Source organism: Aythya ferina (assembly GCF_964211825.1).
Source record: "Aythya ferina genome assembly, chromosome: 1".
NCBI lineage: Eukaryota > Metazoa > Chordata > Aves > Anseriformes > Anatidae > Aythya > Aythya ferina.
In genome coordinates, this window is record NC_140296.1 from 183791376 (window position 1) to 183806541 (window position 15166).

A 15166-nucleotide genomic window follows, 5' to 3' on the forward strand; every position below is an offset into this window, starting at 1 on the left:
ATACTGCTACCAGCAAAGGAAACATGATCAAATAGGGCTTTAGACAGGAGATTTTAAACCCTTTCTGTGGCTAGAGCCAAATTCCATTAGTAATTTTAGTTCATGGGCCAAGGTTTATATTTAGGCCTCTATACACGCCTCAGGCAATAGTTAGAGCGCCTCTGGCATCAAAGCATTCAGCTCGAGGGCAAAGTATTGCCTGAAATGTTTAAAATATCATGGACTAGTCCTTAAAAGATCACTGGGTAAGTTTAAGAGGTTTATCATGCTTATCTTTTGAACAATACCTCTGGACCATTTTTATTTGGGCCCCTGTTGCAGAAGGTGGCCTTATTCTACTTTAAAGCTTTTCTTTCCCACTACATTGAAGATGTTTATTTATTGAAGCCTTTTTCCTCCTGAATACTAAAGGAAATATAACACCATAAGAAAGCATGTGGAATGCCTTCAAGGCACCTGTGAACTGAGTGGAGGAGTGCGGGGCAAAACTTTCTTTTAAATGGAGCATGAGGTGAAATAGATAGATAGAGAAAGGAAGCTATTTACTCTGTGTCATGCTTATGGCAAAACTAGGAATTGAACACAAATCTTTCAACTCCCATGTTTTGCAGCCAGATAATTGATTATTACTATTGTGGAGTTGAGTTTATACTGGTGAGAGCAGGAAATGTGTGAAAAGAAGTGAAGGCAGCAACCCCAGCTGTAAGAATAAGTGGCTAGGGAAAAAAAGTTACTCATTTTTTTCCCATTTGGATGCTGACTGAACCCTTGTAATGCTGGGTTTTCATTTTCTCTGCTATTTGGGTGTGACTTATTAGGTGTTCCATTGCAACCCAATTCCATGGCATGTCTACCCATGGGCGACATTGGCTAGAAGTAATTAAATGCCCTGGCTTTGATTCAGGCATGCTCTTGGGTAGGGACTCTGATCAGTTTGGGGACAATGTTTGAAAGCAGCGATATCATTTGGTCTCTATTTCTCATAAAATCTGACACAAACAGCTGCGCCAGACTGATGAGCTCCCCGAGGAGCCAGGAATTCAGCTGTGGTTATGTCAGCTATTGCAGCATCAGTGAGATGAACTCTGTAGCTGTGTTTTCATAGTTTGGTGAAGGACCAAACCACAGCCATGAGTTATATTACCATCTATACCCTTTAGGGCCCATAGTATCGTGTATGCCTTCCATAAAACTTCCATGCACTGGCTACCATTTAATCTGAGAAGCTGGCATGGCAGATCCTTGCTCCAGGTATCAAGTGGGAGACAATTTTACTGTTTTACTGCAGGAGCCAGTATTCTGCCTCCGTTTTTTCATTCCTCAGTTGCCTTTTCTCTGATTATTCCTGACAGTATGTGAGTCCTATATGGAAAAACACAGTCACAGAGCAGTGCTCTTTTGTGTCTACCTTTGGGTAGGTAAAGGGATTTTTCTGACCTTTATTTGGGGCAGAAAAGGCTTCTAAAGTAGCCAACAATTTAGCTATGGTTTGCATGGAGAAAAGTGGCATAAATTGATGAGCGCTTATCTCTGTAGCAGAACAGGTCTCATCTCCATTAGCTTTTGCATCAACCCCCTTAATATGTGCCTGGTGAACAGTGCCTTGCCCTCATCTCTGTTGTCTTCTGTGTATCCATCTTTGCCTCTCTGTTGTACTCCGCAATGGCACTAGGCTGCCTGCTGAGTCAGTCCATTTAAAGCCTTCCTCCATCTCCTTTTTTTTCCCTGTGAGCCTTGGCACTGATAGATGTCTGCTCAAGAAGGGTGGTATCAGGAAACATTATTCCAGCCAAAGTGAATTTCAGCCTGACTGGCTCTATTCTGGCTTGTTCTCTCCCTGACCTTTCCACTGGAAATTGTTTAGGCTGCAGTAATTAAAACGGGAACCTTGCTGTCCAAGGTGTCTCTCCTTTGGATTCCTTTTCTATACCTACAGATAATGACCTTGATTCAAACCCACACTGTCTATCTCCAAATGCATGGAACAGTCGTCAAAGAAATCCATTCTGATCCTTTACCAAGACAAAAGCTGGATAAATCAGAAACAAGTACACGGGTAAGTGCACTGAATGACTGTATAAATATTTAAAAGTATATATTGCAACGGGAAACATTTTCTCTCTGGAGTACTCCCTTAAGTGTCACTCACAACAGCAAAAGAGGTACTTAGATCAGGAGAAGTATTCCCTGAGGAACTTGCGTTTCATGACTCTCCTGAAAAGCTGTAAAAACATGTTGTTAGTAGTTTTAAGACTGATATGGTAGTGTAGCTCTGGTGACATGTACAACGTATTTAATTTCATATTCAAAATTCACATTTGCAGTAGAAATCTTTACATTTGATCAAGTCTAACAGAAAACTATTTACTTTTGCCTGCATAATTTGTGCATGGTAGATACAGTGCCCAGACTCCCATTGTCATTAATATGGGCTATTTCAAAGTAGACATAAATTCTCTACTTTATTGTCTTTATTTACTTAGTACTGCTGCTTGTATTTCATTCCTTATGATTTACATCATTTGTTTATACTGCTAGGATCTTTTTTTTTTTTTTTAATAATAAAAAAAATTATCTTAATAAACACACACTGTTAAAATACCTTGACTTCAAATCGAGGAAATGCTAGTTATAGAAGTTAGTACTTGTATTGCTCCCTGGGTATAAAGAAACAGCTTTTTTTTTTTTTTTTTTTTTTTTTTATCTGAAAGGCAAACTGTATATTTGTCTAAGCTACACAGGTGAACTGTCTGAGTCTGAGGCATTCAACAAAGGATTAAGTGCATGCACTTTTCATAATTACTCACAATTTAATAGCTACATACTCGGACCTAGACATACAACTTATGGTGCATTTGCAAATACCACCATGAATAACGTAATGTTTGTAGTGGCAGATGTTATATATTTTATCATGCTTTTTGGGAAAGAACAGGCTGACTACGGGTGCTTAAACAGTGTCCCATTCAAACTGTTCTTGTAAAAACCACCCACTTTATGCCTGTCTGCATTCAGGAGTACCTCTGCTACTTTCTCTGCCATACAGCAGCCTCTGCTTCCTGTCCAAAACCAATGAGCAATATTGCTCTGTAATACCAAACAGCTGCTGTGGTCACCCTGGTGTCTGTACATCAGTAGTGAGTGAAATTATTTCTATATATAGTTCGTAAATCTGTTGGCAATGTTTGTAAAGCACATTGAGATTCTTCCTGAGGAATATGAGCAGCTATATGAAAGCAAGAGCATTGGGACAACCATTGTGTATAAGGCACTTTATCTTTTTGGTGTGGCAAAAACTGGCACTGAGGAAGTGGACAGTCAGTAGGGAAGTAGAGAAGCACTTACAGAACAGCACAATAGTTTGCTCTGTCAGAGATAAGCAGGTTCCCCTCATGCTGTTATTATGGAACGTGACTTATTGTACTGACACGAGATGATTAGAAAGTTTTCCTTCTTTTAATCAAATGCTGACGGAATTTGTTAGTCCTCAAATGTTTTTGTTTGCACTGTTACCTTTTTTCCCCCAGCGGTTTCCTGCAGCAAGGTTCACCTCTTGACTCCACTTCCGAGATGCATCCTTGCACACTTCCCATCACCAGCACCAGCAGAACCCATTCTGTTCTTTACTATGACTTTTTCTTTGACATTACTATGACATTTTTCTATGATTCTTCTGTCTGCTTGATAAGCAAGGGAACCTGAACGCCCCCACCATCAAAACATATTAGATTAGTGTTTGCCCCATGGCTTGGTGGTTTATAGCATTCCCCAGACTTCTGGTTACCTTCCCAGCAGCTGGTGGGAATGTTGTTTTCAAAACGAATCTGAGCAATAAGGCAGTCCACATGCACATGTTTTTGAGTGAAAGCTGATCGCTGTTTGTGGTGGGTCTGAGCTGTTAAGCTACAATTGGACCTGGAATCTGCCCTTCCAGTGGCCTGGAGTGTGCTGCAGAGGGTCAGCGGGAAGGATCTGTCATTGGTTTAGGATGTCAAATCAGATTCCCAAGCAAAGACTGGTTTGGGTTCACGGTGGTCTTTAAACTCATCCCACTTTTTGTTTCCTTAGCAGGGATGAAGGGAAAAGTTTTTCTCACTTGTGACTCCCCATTTACAGCAACACCAGGAGAAATGGACTGGACAACAGAATCATCTGTCACAGAGAAAAGCAGCTGAAAAATTGTTCCTTCAAATGCCTTCAGTGCATGCTTTATCCCATTTGCTGGGCTGATACCAGTGTTAAATGCAGGTGATGACACATCCTTTTCAAGAGCGGTACGGTGTGCACAATTTTCAAAAGTAATGCTGGTCCCTTGGGAGAAAGAGCTACAGCTTGTCCCATCAGTCTGCCTGCCCGTCCTGCCTAGATGCCAGGCTGCTGACCCTTTGTCTCTTTTGGACTCTGCGTTCAACCTGGGCCTACAGAAGCAGCATACAGAAATATATGCATGAGGAGGAAGGGGAAAGGAGTGTGAGGCAGGAGGGGGATGGCAGGCAGCAAGGCAGGCAGCACTGGGAGGAGAACAGGGGATGTGGGATGAGGGGCAGGAAGGAGAAGGGGTCAGGGAAAGGAGGCAGGGAAGGCCACAGCAGTGAGGAGATTGGGGCTGGAGCATCAGGGCCTGCATGAGGGGTATGCATCAGGGAAGGTGCTGGGTGAGGAATGGGGTTGCAAAAGAGGTGGGGAAGGGTGAAAATGTGCAACATGAGGGAATGGGAAAGCCCAGACATGCTGTGGTGGCATTGTTTTTAATGTGCTTTATAGCAACTGGACCCATTCCTGCAGCGTGGGCCGGCATTTTGATACAAGCCAACGCATCTGTCTGACAGGCTGTCCTTAGGAGCTGTGACTGAAATAGCCAGTGCCCCGAGGACAGGCCGTGTCCCACGCCTGAGGACAAGGTTGTACAACACTCACTTTGCTTTCCTGTCATTTGGCCTGTGCTCACCAGACTGCAAGTAAAGTTTAAGCTGTGGATTTTGCCCCAGTCGGTGATGCCTACTGCCCTTCTGATGTTGCTCACTTCCTTTCAACAACTTGAACAACAAGGTGTGGAAACCTGTGAGAAGCTGAACATTTCCTAGGCTGCTGTTTGAAATATTTAGTTGTTTGGAAAGGAAAAAAGAGGCATAAGCACTTAGAAGTGTCTCGTCTTCTAAAACCTAGAAGATAAGTCACCTGGGCTAGGAAAGATTGTCTGACAGGACTTCAGTCCTGTCTGAAGTCTACCAGCCTCTGAGTGGGTTCAGTCCCACTCAGAGCCAGAAGCTTGCACCCTAGATGTTTGAAATGGCAAAGTGAGACCTGCTTCAATAAAATGGGCTCTCTCAGCTCCTATCTTCTCTCATGTTAGCCCCCGTCCTGAACGAAGCAAATATTTCAAAAATTATTATTTTTTTGAATGATCAAAGAGTTTTCATGGCCTAGAAGTGACAAGCTATTCCCTGAATACAGGATTTTAGCAGGGTGTCAGGGGCATGGTTTGAGGTTTTGTGCTGGTCGGTGGCAAAGTACTTTGGAGGATTCATCCTAGATAACAGTCAACACAGCAATTACAGACCTGTGCATGTGGACTACTATGTGTAGCCCATGCTCTGCCCTCGTGTTGCTTGTGATAGGAGGAAGTTCACTGTGCCACCTCTCGCTTCAACCACCTCACACCTCGCTAGTACAACATGTCTTCCTGAAGGGTTTATATTGGAGTCACAGTTCTGTGATTGAGCATATAGTGTGGGATGTACAACAGGATGCCCAGGCTGCTATTTTTGCCTTTTTTTTTTTTTTTCCAGAAATCTGAGTGTCTGAGTGTTTATAATGTCTGAGAAATGGGACTGAGGGAAGAGAACAAAAAGTCTAATGCAGGAATGGTAATACTAGGAAAATAAAATCAATCCTAATTTTTAGCAAATTTCCTCTGAGAAGTTAGGCAAGCCAATTTAATCATAATTAAATAATATGAGTGATAATCTGTGGTCTGAACTGTAGTGGTGGGCAGCTTCAGCAATGGGTGATACCCACAGGAGCTGAGCACTGACAAACTGAAGTGTTGCATAATGCCAAATACTCCCAAAAAGCAAATCCTAAGCATGTCACCGTAAGCAAATCCTAAGCATGTCACCGTAAGCACTCTGCGTTAGTGGATACTTTCAATCTTAAAGTCTCTTTATTTCTCCTTTCAATTGAGATAACACTGCCAACTGTTCTGAAAGCGTTCTTAGACATTAATCATTAGTAATCTTGTTATGCTGAAGAAAACGACAAGACAAAATTTTGAGGGGCTGTTTGTTAAATATGCATGATCTCTCCTGCACACTGAGTGGCAGTAGGGGTCCTGGGGACTCATGGGACCAGAACTGAAGCATATAATTTTATATCACAGAATTATGGAATTAAGCACTGAGTTTCTGTGCTCATCAACAGGCAAGGGCAAATGTAATGCCAGCATTTGCTGATCTGTGAGTGCTTGGCTTTACAGTTTTAGCATCATTTTTGTGTGTACAACTTGCCAGCTTTATTACTTTTATCACTGTTGTTCCAGAGACTGTTCATGGGTGTTTGCACTTGTCCATTTCCTTATAAAGAATGGGTCCTAAATTACTGTGAGTGACATGTACAGGTTTAAGAAAGGACCCAAATCTCTTGTAACCTCATGTAACTCTGCCAATCTCCCCTCACTTCTGGGAAGACATTTGCAATAGAAAAGCTTACCCATATTTTGTAACATCTTTAAATTCTGTTATCCCTTGGCTAGAGCAGACATCACTGAGATTCTCATCTTATGATAAACATCATCACTGTACCAATGTATTGTCATGCCGCTGCAAGGAGTAGCATTGAAGGTAATGTTCATGTTGCTGTGAAGGGCTGGAATAAATTACCCTTTAGAACATTCTTTGAAAAGTGAGCAACATGTCACTTTTTGAGGTTTCTTTGAGTTTTTAAAATTAGAATTCTACACAGAAAAGAGTAAATATACAAGTCAAGCGGTTGTATGTTTGTACCTTGTATTGTGAACTCTCAACATAAGAAAAGTCTAAGGCTTACAAATTGTGTTGTGTCTGATGTTTTTGCAGCTTGTTTTTGCTTTTTTTATTTTAAGAAAAGATTGGCGAATACAAATGACCTGCAAATATTTATTTAATTTGATTACAAATGTGCAGTATTCTTTAATCTGATTTATGAGTGTTTTTCCTGTGTTAGGAAAGCAAAGGCTTCTAAGCTTTCATCCCACTTGAGTGAGCTAAGCTGCATGAAATTCACATAGAAAAATGATGAAAGGAAATATCTAATTTATTTACCAACTCTGTTTGTGAAAAGCATGCTCACTCCTCTCTATGGCCATTAAAACAACATATGCAGTAATAAAACTTTATAAACAATTTGGCTAAACACCATACGTCAGTTCTAGTGCCCAATCCATGCTAATCAAAAAGAGGCAATTCTGGACAAGTACTTAGTTCAAATGATTTCACTTACATTTCCATTTAACATGGAATTTACCATCTAAAAATAAAACCACTGTGACTTTTCATTTTATAATGTTAACATTTATCATTTTAGGTGGGTTTCTACTTCCTTGGACCCAAATCTACTTTTTCTCTATTTCACTCTTCCTTTCTTTGTCTCTCTCTCAGAGCATTGGTTTTCAGATATTGCTGGCCTGGATGTTTCCAAAAGCTTTGCTTATTTACCATCATTTATAGGTAGTAAAGAGAAGAAAAACAATGTGAAGTTACGCTTTCTTTCTGTGGTTCCTTATACTGGAAGATACCTCTCTCTAAAAATAATGTCAGTATAGTGCTTACTAGAAGATGTGATAACATACATATATTTATATGTACATTGTTCCCATATACTTATGTGTTTGTGTAAATACATTATCATATATCTATACAGGAAAAAATACCCATAGATATACATACGTGTATATATATATGAATTTGAGGGTGCTCTCCAGCTGCACATCCATCAGCTCCAGTGAGTGATGGCCATAAACTAAAATGCCCACTAGAGGCCTCATTTGCATTAACGAAGCCCGTGCTGTGCTGTGCTGTGAGGTGCCCCTACATCTCCATGCAATGCCACCGACCCCAGCAGCAGCCTGCAGTCCTCCACCAGAGCAGCATCTGGCACCAGCTGCAAAGGGATGAGTCGATCCTCCCCCTATCACTCCTGAGCAAGGAGAATCGGCAGATAATCCAGCTGGGTGATGTGTGGCAGGTGAGGTACAGGCACCACAACCTTCTCCCCTTCTTCTACCACTTGCAGCCTCCTGCAGCCGCCTTGCTGCAACGACGGTGTGGTTTGGCCAGAAAACCATGAAAGGCAGCAGGACTCTGGTGAGCAATGGTGAGGCCGTTCTGTTCCCAGCCCCTGCGGCAGCTGGGGTTTATGTGAATTTTCACGGCTCTTTCCTCCTCTTGTTAACAAGCGAGGCCAGCGTGGTTTTCTCCCCGCTGCCCCCCCCCCCCCCCCCCCGGCAGCGGGTGCCCTCCTGCGAGCAGGCTGCTCTAAATAAGGCAATGGTCACTGTGTCAGTAATCCCCTCTTCCAGGGACCTGCAAACACCAGCGGTGGGACATTCTTTCTCTTCAGATGTCTAGCTGACGTCTGATGCTTAAAACAGAGCATGCTTTCATCCCTTCATGCATTGTCGTAAGCCCCTGGTGATCACTCTTAAAAGGGTGCCTCAGCTACTCAGGGAAACAGTTGCTGACCAAACGAGACACGGCGTGCCTGATCCAGCCCTCGTGAATGCCCGATCCTTTCAGTTTTGTACCAGCCTGACAAAACGGGACCATGTCTACCTTTGGCTACAGAAGAGAGCTGAGCAAATATGAGGACATTGATGAAGATGAGCTCCTCGCTTCTCTCACTGAAGAGGAGCTGAAGGAGCTGGAGCGGGAGCTGGAGGACATCGAGCCCGATCGTAACCTTCCCGTAGGGCAACGGCAAAAGAGTCTGACAGAGAAAACACCCACAGGGACTTTCAGCAGGGAAGCGCTGATGGCCTACTGGGAGAGGGAGACCAGAAAACTCTTGGAAAAAGAGAGGCTGGGTGCATGCGACAAGGTAAGACCCTGAGGCGTTCGCTGCTTCCTAGAAATGTCAGGACTTCTTCTTCCCTGGCTGATCTCACTTGCTGCTTTTATTTTCTTTCTGTCTCTTGTAACATTTTTAAGAACATTGTTGGAGATATGTTTGTGCCCGCTAAAGCACAGAGAATTGGCTCAGAGAATTCTTGCACCCTCTCTGGAAGTACATTACAAGCTTAGCAGAAAACAGAAGAAAATCCTGCAAAAACTATTGCTGGTGATTAAAAAATGGGCAGGAATACAGTTTTAAGGGACAGGCTAAAAGTTATTGCCAGGTAGCGATATAGACTTTTGGTTAACTTTTGATTTTGTTTAAAAGCTTATATGCTGCCTTTTAAAAACAAACCAAACCAAACCGAAGCAATCATCCCCTGAGCCCTTGCAGAAACCATCTGTGAGACTGAGCTCTTTCAAAAATTAGCTTTTGTTTTCTCAACAGCTTCCTGTAGTTTCAAAGCAAAGCAAGGACTTAGGTGTGAGAGTAACTTTTTTGATTTTTAAGCACGGCTCCAGACCAAGTTTTGCCTTATGAGGACATGTTCTTCTATGTTTAAATAAAAAAAAAAATACAAAAAAAGATAAAAAAAATAAAAAAGCAAATCTCAACTTGTAACAGCCTTGTCAGGAGCTCAGTTCATTTGCAAGAAAATCTAATTAGGCCAATTTTACATCAGACTAAATATTGTCTTAGAGAAAAATCACTTGGATAAAATTAGCTCGTGATAATAATAGTCAGGATTTCTTTGCAGTTAAGTGTTTGCTCCTGCTAGTGAATGGTGTTGTAGTGTCTTTGTAGGCAAGCACACCGAGTGCTAGCTGTCATCAGACCATTAGTATCAGCTTGCAGACGTGGACTTCACTCCCTGTTTGTCAAGTGCTAAGGAACGGAATGGCAAGATTAATGCTTTTTTCCAGATGAGCCTGGAACCTGAAACCTGGTTGGTTACAAAAACCTTCTGAACAGGGCTCATTCTGTGTCACAGAATGGTTTCCCATGCCTGTATAGTATTAACAAGGTGCTAATAGCTAAACCTTAAAATGCTTGCAAAAGCCTTTGTTCCTTTAGATGTGAGAAGAAAATTTCTAAAAGTGTCCAAAAATAGGAAAGTGTTCACTTGCTGATGTCGGAGGCACAAATGAAGGCAGTAAGAAAACGCTTTCTGTGTTTCTTGAAAGCAATCTCTTTGCCCTCAACTGTCTGAAAGTTAGGCACCTTATTTAAGATAGCTATTTGTGCTATTTCTATAGTTAGTGGCAAGACATCAGCCCCTTCAGAAGGCACACATCCTGTAGATAGCCTTTTAGGGTGAGTGCCATGCCCTCCAGAGGTATTTATCTCACTGTGTTGACTATCTGCGGCCTAACTTTTCATCAAGTTGCTACCATGAAGTAAGATGAAGCCCTGCAGGCTGCCGGCAGCAGTCCTGTACTGAAATGCTGCCACAATACCCGGGCATGTCTCTATAGATCTGCAAAGAGGAGTACTCCATTGCAGAATTGTTGTTCAGGTTGCTGTGAGATATGGCATCTAACCATGTATGGAGATACGACAGCTGACGATGTACGTGCTGGGAAAATAAATTCCTCCTCTACCCTCAGAAGTGCCTCTGAGAAAAATCAAGTTTGTTTATTTATTTATATTTATCTAGAGTCATCAAAACATATTAGCAGTCCATTCAAAGGCACAAGCTTCTGCTCATATGCAGCTGTGCTGAAGACTGTAGGGTATATGCTTGGGCAGATAAAAGCATAGCAACACAGATGCTTTCCTGGATAACCGATGTTTTCAGCTTTTAAAAGGCTGCATATTTGTGCAGAAGCTGCAGATACAAATCTCAGTCCCATAATAAACCTGGCTTAAACACATCCCTGTTTCCATATGCAGCACAGCAACTTTCTGTGTTAAGGGACTTCCTTCACAGACTCTGCAGGAGAAGTGGAGGCCAGATCCTGCAAGCCCTCCACGCACAGGGTGATGGAGCTGGATCCTGCAAACCCTGCATGTGCTGAACTCTCAGCAGTGGTAGGCTGGACCAGTTCGATGACCTGTTTCATTAGAGTCAGGCTTTTGTGAACACTACAAGTATCGTCTAATTTTCATGTGTCCCAACACAGCAAACTGCTCAAGACTATGAAATGGTACCATGCAATCTGTAATTACTATTATTTTAACCTTTCACTGGCATTTTTAGAACCAGATAATTAAGAAAACCTAAATCTACACAGCTTTTCTAAAAATAAGCTGCCAAGTTAGTAACAATTCTGTTTTCCAGAAGCACAGAACTGAATCACTGCGTCTCCACAAAGTACACACTTACTATTTTACAAAGACCAAAACATGAATGTTGATAAAGTCGTGCATGCAACCACTACACTTCATCCAAAATTTTAAAAGCATTTACAAACATAAAAAACTTAGACTCTGGCTTGCCCAGTAGACTGAAAAGGACACCTAAGATCTCTTTTTGGTTAAGAGGGTTGGTCACAGCTCGGGGGCTCAGTCATGACCTGCACAATGCTGCCACGCTTCTGGAGCTCTCCAAATAGAGAGTGGGATTTTTGAGGGGTACAGACCTTTAGCTGCTCCTGCACGTGGAGAATTGTCCACTGCCACCATAACTGCTAAGGACACCTGGCAGAACTTTGAGAAGTGGATCCAAAGCTGCTATTTGGGTGCCCATCAAACACACTGAAATAACCCTGGGGTTTAGAAAAACACTCATTGAATAAGCAATGAGTTATAACCCGTTGCAGTATGGCAGCTGGCCTGTGTCCACTGTTCAGGAGCAGAGTCTTGGCTGTTGGCAAACATGAAGAGATTTGGGGTTTATTGACATGATTACATGTTACCTGTGGGAAAGTGTTGTAATCTTTTCTTCACAAATTGCTCCTAAGCGTGTATAACACCCTTAGTTTATCCAGAGTCCTTTCTGCAGGACTCATGTAATACTATATTATCTTCCACATCTATATGCCTGTTTACACATGCAGACACTGTTTGTATTCTAAGTCATGGCATTCTTTAGCCTTGTTGGATGTGGTAATGTATACAAGGGAGACTGAGCATTGACGCAGCTGTCTAATCTTTATGAAGTCAAGAAACTTGTTGCTCACATATCACATCCATTCTGAAACTGCAGTCTTGTGTTTCTGCTGGCAGGGACCCATACAGCTCCATTTAATAGCCCCTTGTAGACATGCCAACAAAGAGAATGAAGTTTATCCATGTTATGGTATCTTGTATTAAGTCTTCTCTTGGTAGAAATCTTTGACATCTGGGAAGCTAATCCAATTTACACTAAGCATTTGTCTTCTAAAGAAAATGAAAGAAACAATGATAAAAAGGTGTAAGGTGCTGAAACAGTTTTTCTGTTCCCTTAATTGTCTTTGTTTCTGGGAATTTTTTAGCTATCAGCATTAAATTCTGTAGTTTCAAGATAATTATTTTTGTGCAAAGAGGCAGTAGCTATGTTACTGCAATTGTGTTTAACACCCACACCTACATTCCCGTTCAGGAATCAGAGCAAGAAAATGACAATTCAGAAGACATTCAAGAAGAATATTTTACAGAAAGCAACAGTGAAGTGTCTGAGGAGGCATATACTGAAGAGGATGACGAAGAGGAAGAAGAAGAAGAGGAGGAAGATGAAGATGACAGTGATGATGAGGACAATGAAAAGCAAAATGCTGCAGCTGGTGAAAGACCTGTGAATTGTGAGGATGGCAGGAGTTCTGACCATACGAGACACAAGAAGAGTAACAGTGCGAAGGACAGTGAAAATCTGCTCAATGGCCACGATGGTAAAGACACAGACAATCTGAGCTTTAAAAGCAGCGCCATCCACCCGTGTGGAAACCCAACCGTTATTGAGGATGCTTTGGAAAAAGTTCGGAGCAATGACCCAGACACCACAGAGGTAAATCTAAATAACATTGAAAACATCACTTCACAGATGCTTATACAATTTTCTCAAGCCCTGAGGGACAACACCGTAGTCAAGTCATTCAGCTTGGCTAACACACACGCTGATGACAATGTCGCAATAGCAATTGCCGGTATGTTAAAGGTAAATCAGCATATAACTAGTCTGAATATTGAGTCAAATTTTATCACGGGCAAAGGAGTGCTGGCCATCATGAGAGCTTTGCAGCATAACAAGGTTCTAACAGAGTTACGGTTCCACAACCAAAGGCATATTATGGGCAGCCAGGTGGAAATGGACATAGTTAAACTGTTGAAAGAGAACACCACTCTGGTCAAGCTCGGATACCACTTTGACCTTGCTGGTCCAAGGATGAGCATGACAAGTATTCTGACAAGAAATATGGATAAACAAAGGCAAAAGCGTATGCAGGAGCAACGGCAGCAAGAGTCTGGTTGTGATGGAGCCATCAACCCAAAGACCAAAGTCTTGCAGAAGGGGACTCCTCGTTCCTCACCTTATACGTCACCTAAGAGTTCACCTTGGTCCTCTCCAAAGCTCTCTAAGAAGGCACCACCAGCAAAAAGTCAGCCGCCAGCTCTTGCACCCCCACCCCCACCTCCACCCCCCCCTCCTCCTCCTCCTCCTCCGCCTCCCCCAGTTATTCCAGAGAAGAAGGCACCAACCAGGAACATAGCTGAAGTCATCAAGCAGCAAGAAAGCTCAAGAAAAGCCTTACAGAATGGACAGAAAAAGAAAAAAGGCAAAAAAAGCAAAAAACATGAGAACAGCATATTGAAAGAAATTAAAGATTCTCTAAAATCGGTCTCAGACAGAAGATCAGAAGAAGGCTCCCGACCCTCCACCCGACCCTCCACCCCACAGAGGTCTCTCCATGACAACCTTATGGAAGCAATTCGAGCAAGCAGCATAAAACAATTAAGGCGGGTAAGTAAGAGATCATATTTCTGTAACTGATCGTGGCTCAGATACAGCACAAACTCAATTAACTTTAGTACATAGATATTTAATAAAAACATTCTTAGAAATGCGAACATAAAATACTCGGGAGGAGGTTTTCCTCTGATTAGGCTTTTCTTAGCACACTGACTTCTATTTACCCGAGATTGTGACAGAAAGTGAGGTACTTTCCTAGGTTCAGGCTTGTTATGGGAGGTGGTGATTAGCAGAGGGATCTTGGGAGAGTGCCTACAGCCCAGGAAGGAATTTTGACACCCAGACTGTACATCAAATGTAATGAGATTTCCACCTCTCTGTGTTTCGTAGGTGGAGGTACCAGAAGCCCTTCGGTGAAAGCCTGGATGACAGAAGAAGCAGAGCATGGCAGTGGTCAAGGGGAGGCTGTTGGGCTGTTCACCAGTGGTAAAATAGACTCTGTAGCAAGCTGCTTCCTAAGTACCCTCTTAGATTTGAACCATTTCCCTTTTCCTTTCAAAGAAATAAACCCACTAACTACTAAACAATGCTTTAAGGATACATTTGCCTTATAATCTGTAAATATGGAAATAATTTTCTTTTTTATTTAATAAGATTTCTATTGAAAAATTGCTGCTTCTTTAGATATTCTTTTCAATATCTGATTGCAAATCACTGGACAACTTCTTCACACTGAGATGTAATAGTTTACCAACCTGTGGTTTCTTCATTATTTTTTTCCATAAATTTACAATAAATGCAGTTTGAAGCTTTTAAACAGAAACATAGTCTTGGGTTTTTGTGACTGAAATCCTGCCAGATCTTTGTGTGAACATTAGGAACATCTCCCAGGAAAGAAAATGAAACCTTTCTTACCTGCATGCATCAGGCTTGTTTGGAGGATTGTACCTGAGTCTGTGTTAGTACAGTTCCATAGAAAAAGAAAAAGAGAAAAAGAAAATGGTTCTTCAGACTATATATATACAACTCACATCAAGTTGTGGGCTTTACCAGGCCACTGGTATTGTATACCAGGTCCTAAACCTTCATCTAACAGAAGGGAAAAGTGGGTGATGGCCAGAGCTGCAGTTCATGTTGACTTAGGCGTTAAAATTAACATGGATATTTTAAGGTGCAGCAGAATTATTCAACTGAAATCCATGTGCACACCACTGTATCTAGGCAGAATTAACCCTAGTGCCAAGACTTGGT

General features: G+C 42.0%; 1 protein-coding gene across 2 annotated transcripts; it reads left to right on the forward strand.

The window, feature by feature from the left end:
• The first annotated feature begins 8565 nt into the window (after window positions 1–8565).
• On the forward strand, window positions 8566–14732 carry LMOD2 (leiomodin 2). Of its 2 annotated transcripts, XM_084512384.1 has the most exons (3): window positions 8585–9072; window positions 12611–13966; window positions 14306–14732. In XM_084512384.1, exons 1-3 carry the CDS (start codon window positions 8800–8802, stop codon window positions 14330–14332), a joined length of 1656 nt encoding a protein of 551 aa, XP_084368510.1. In that variant the 5' UTR covers window positions 8585–8799; the 3' UTR covers window positions 14333–14732. The 2 variants fall into 2 exon arrangements, with proteins under 2 accessions (XP_084368509.1, XP_084368510.1); XM_084512383.1 differs by lacking the exon at window positions 14306–14732 and having other exon boundaries at window positions 8566–9072; window positions 12611–14253.
• The last annotated feature ends 434 nt before the right edge of the window (window positions 14733–15166 follow it).

Coding starts and splice junctions, on each gene's coding strand:
- LMOD2 (XM_084512383.1), top strand. CDS start 8,800: ATGTCTACCTTTGGCTACAGAAGAGAGCTGAGCAAATATGAGGACATT. Junction 9,073..12,610: donor GGCTGGGTGCATGCGACAAG/GTAAGACCCTGA, acceptor ATTCCCGTTCAG/GAATCAGAGCAAGAAAATGA.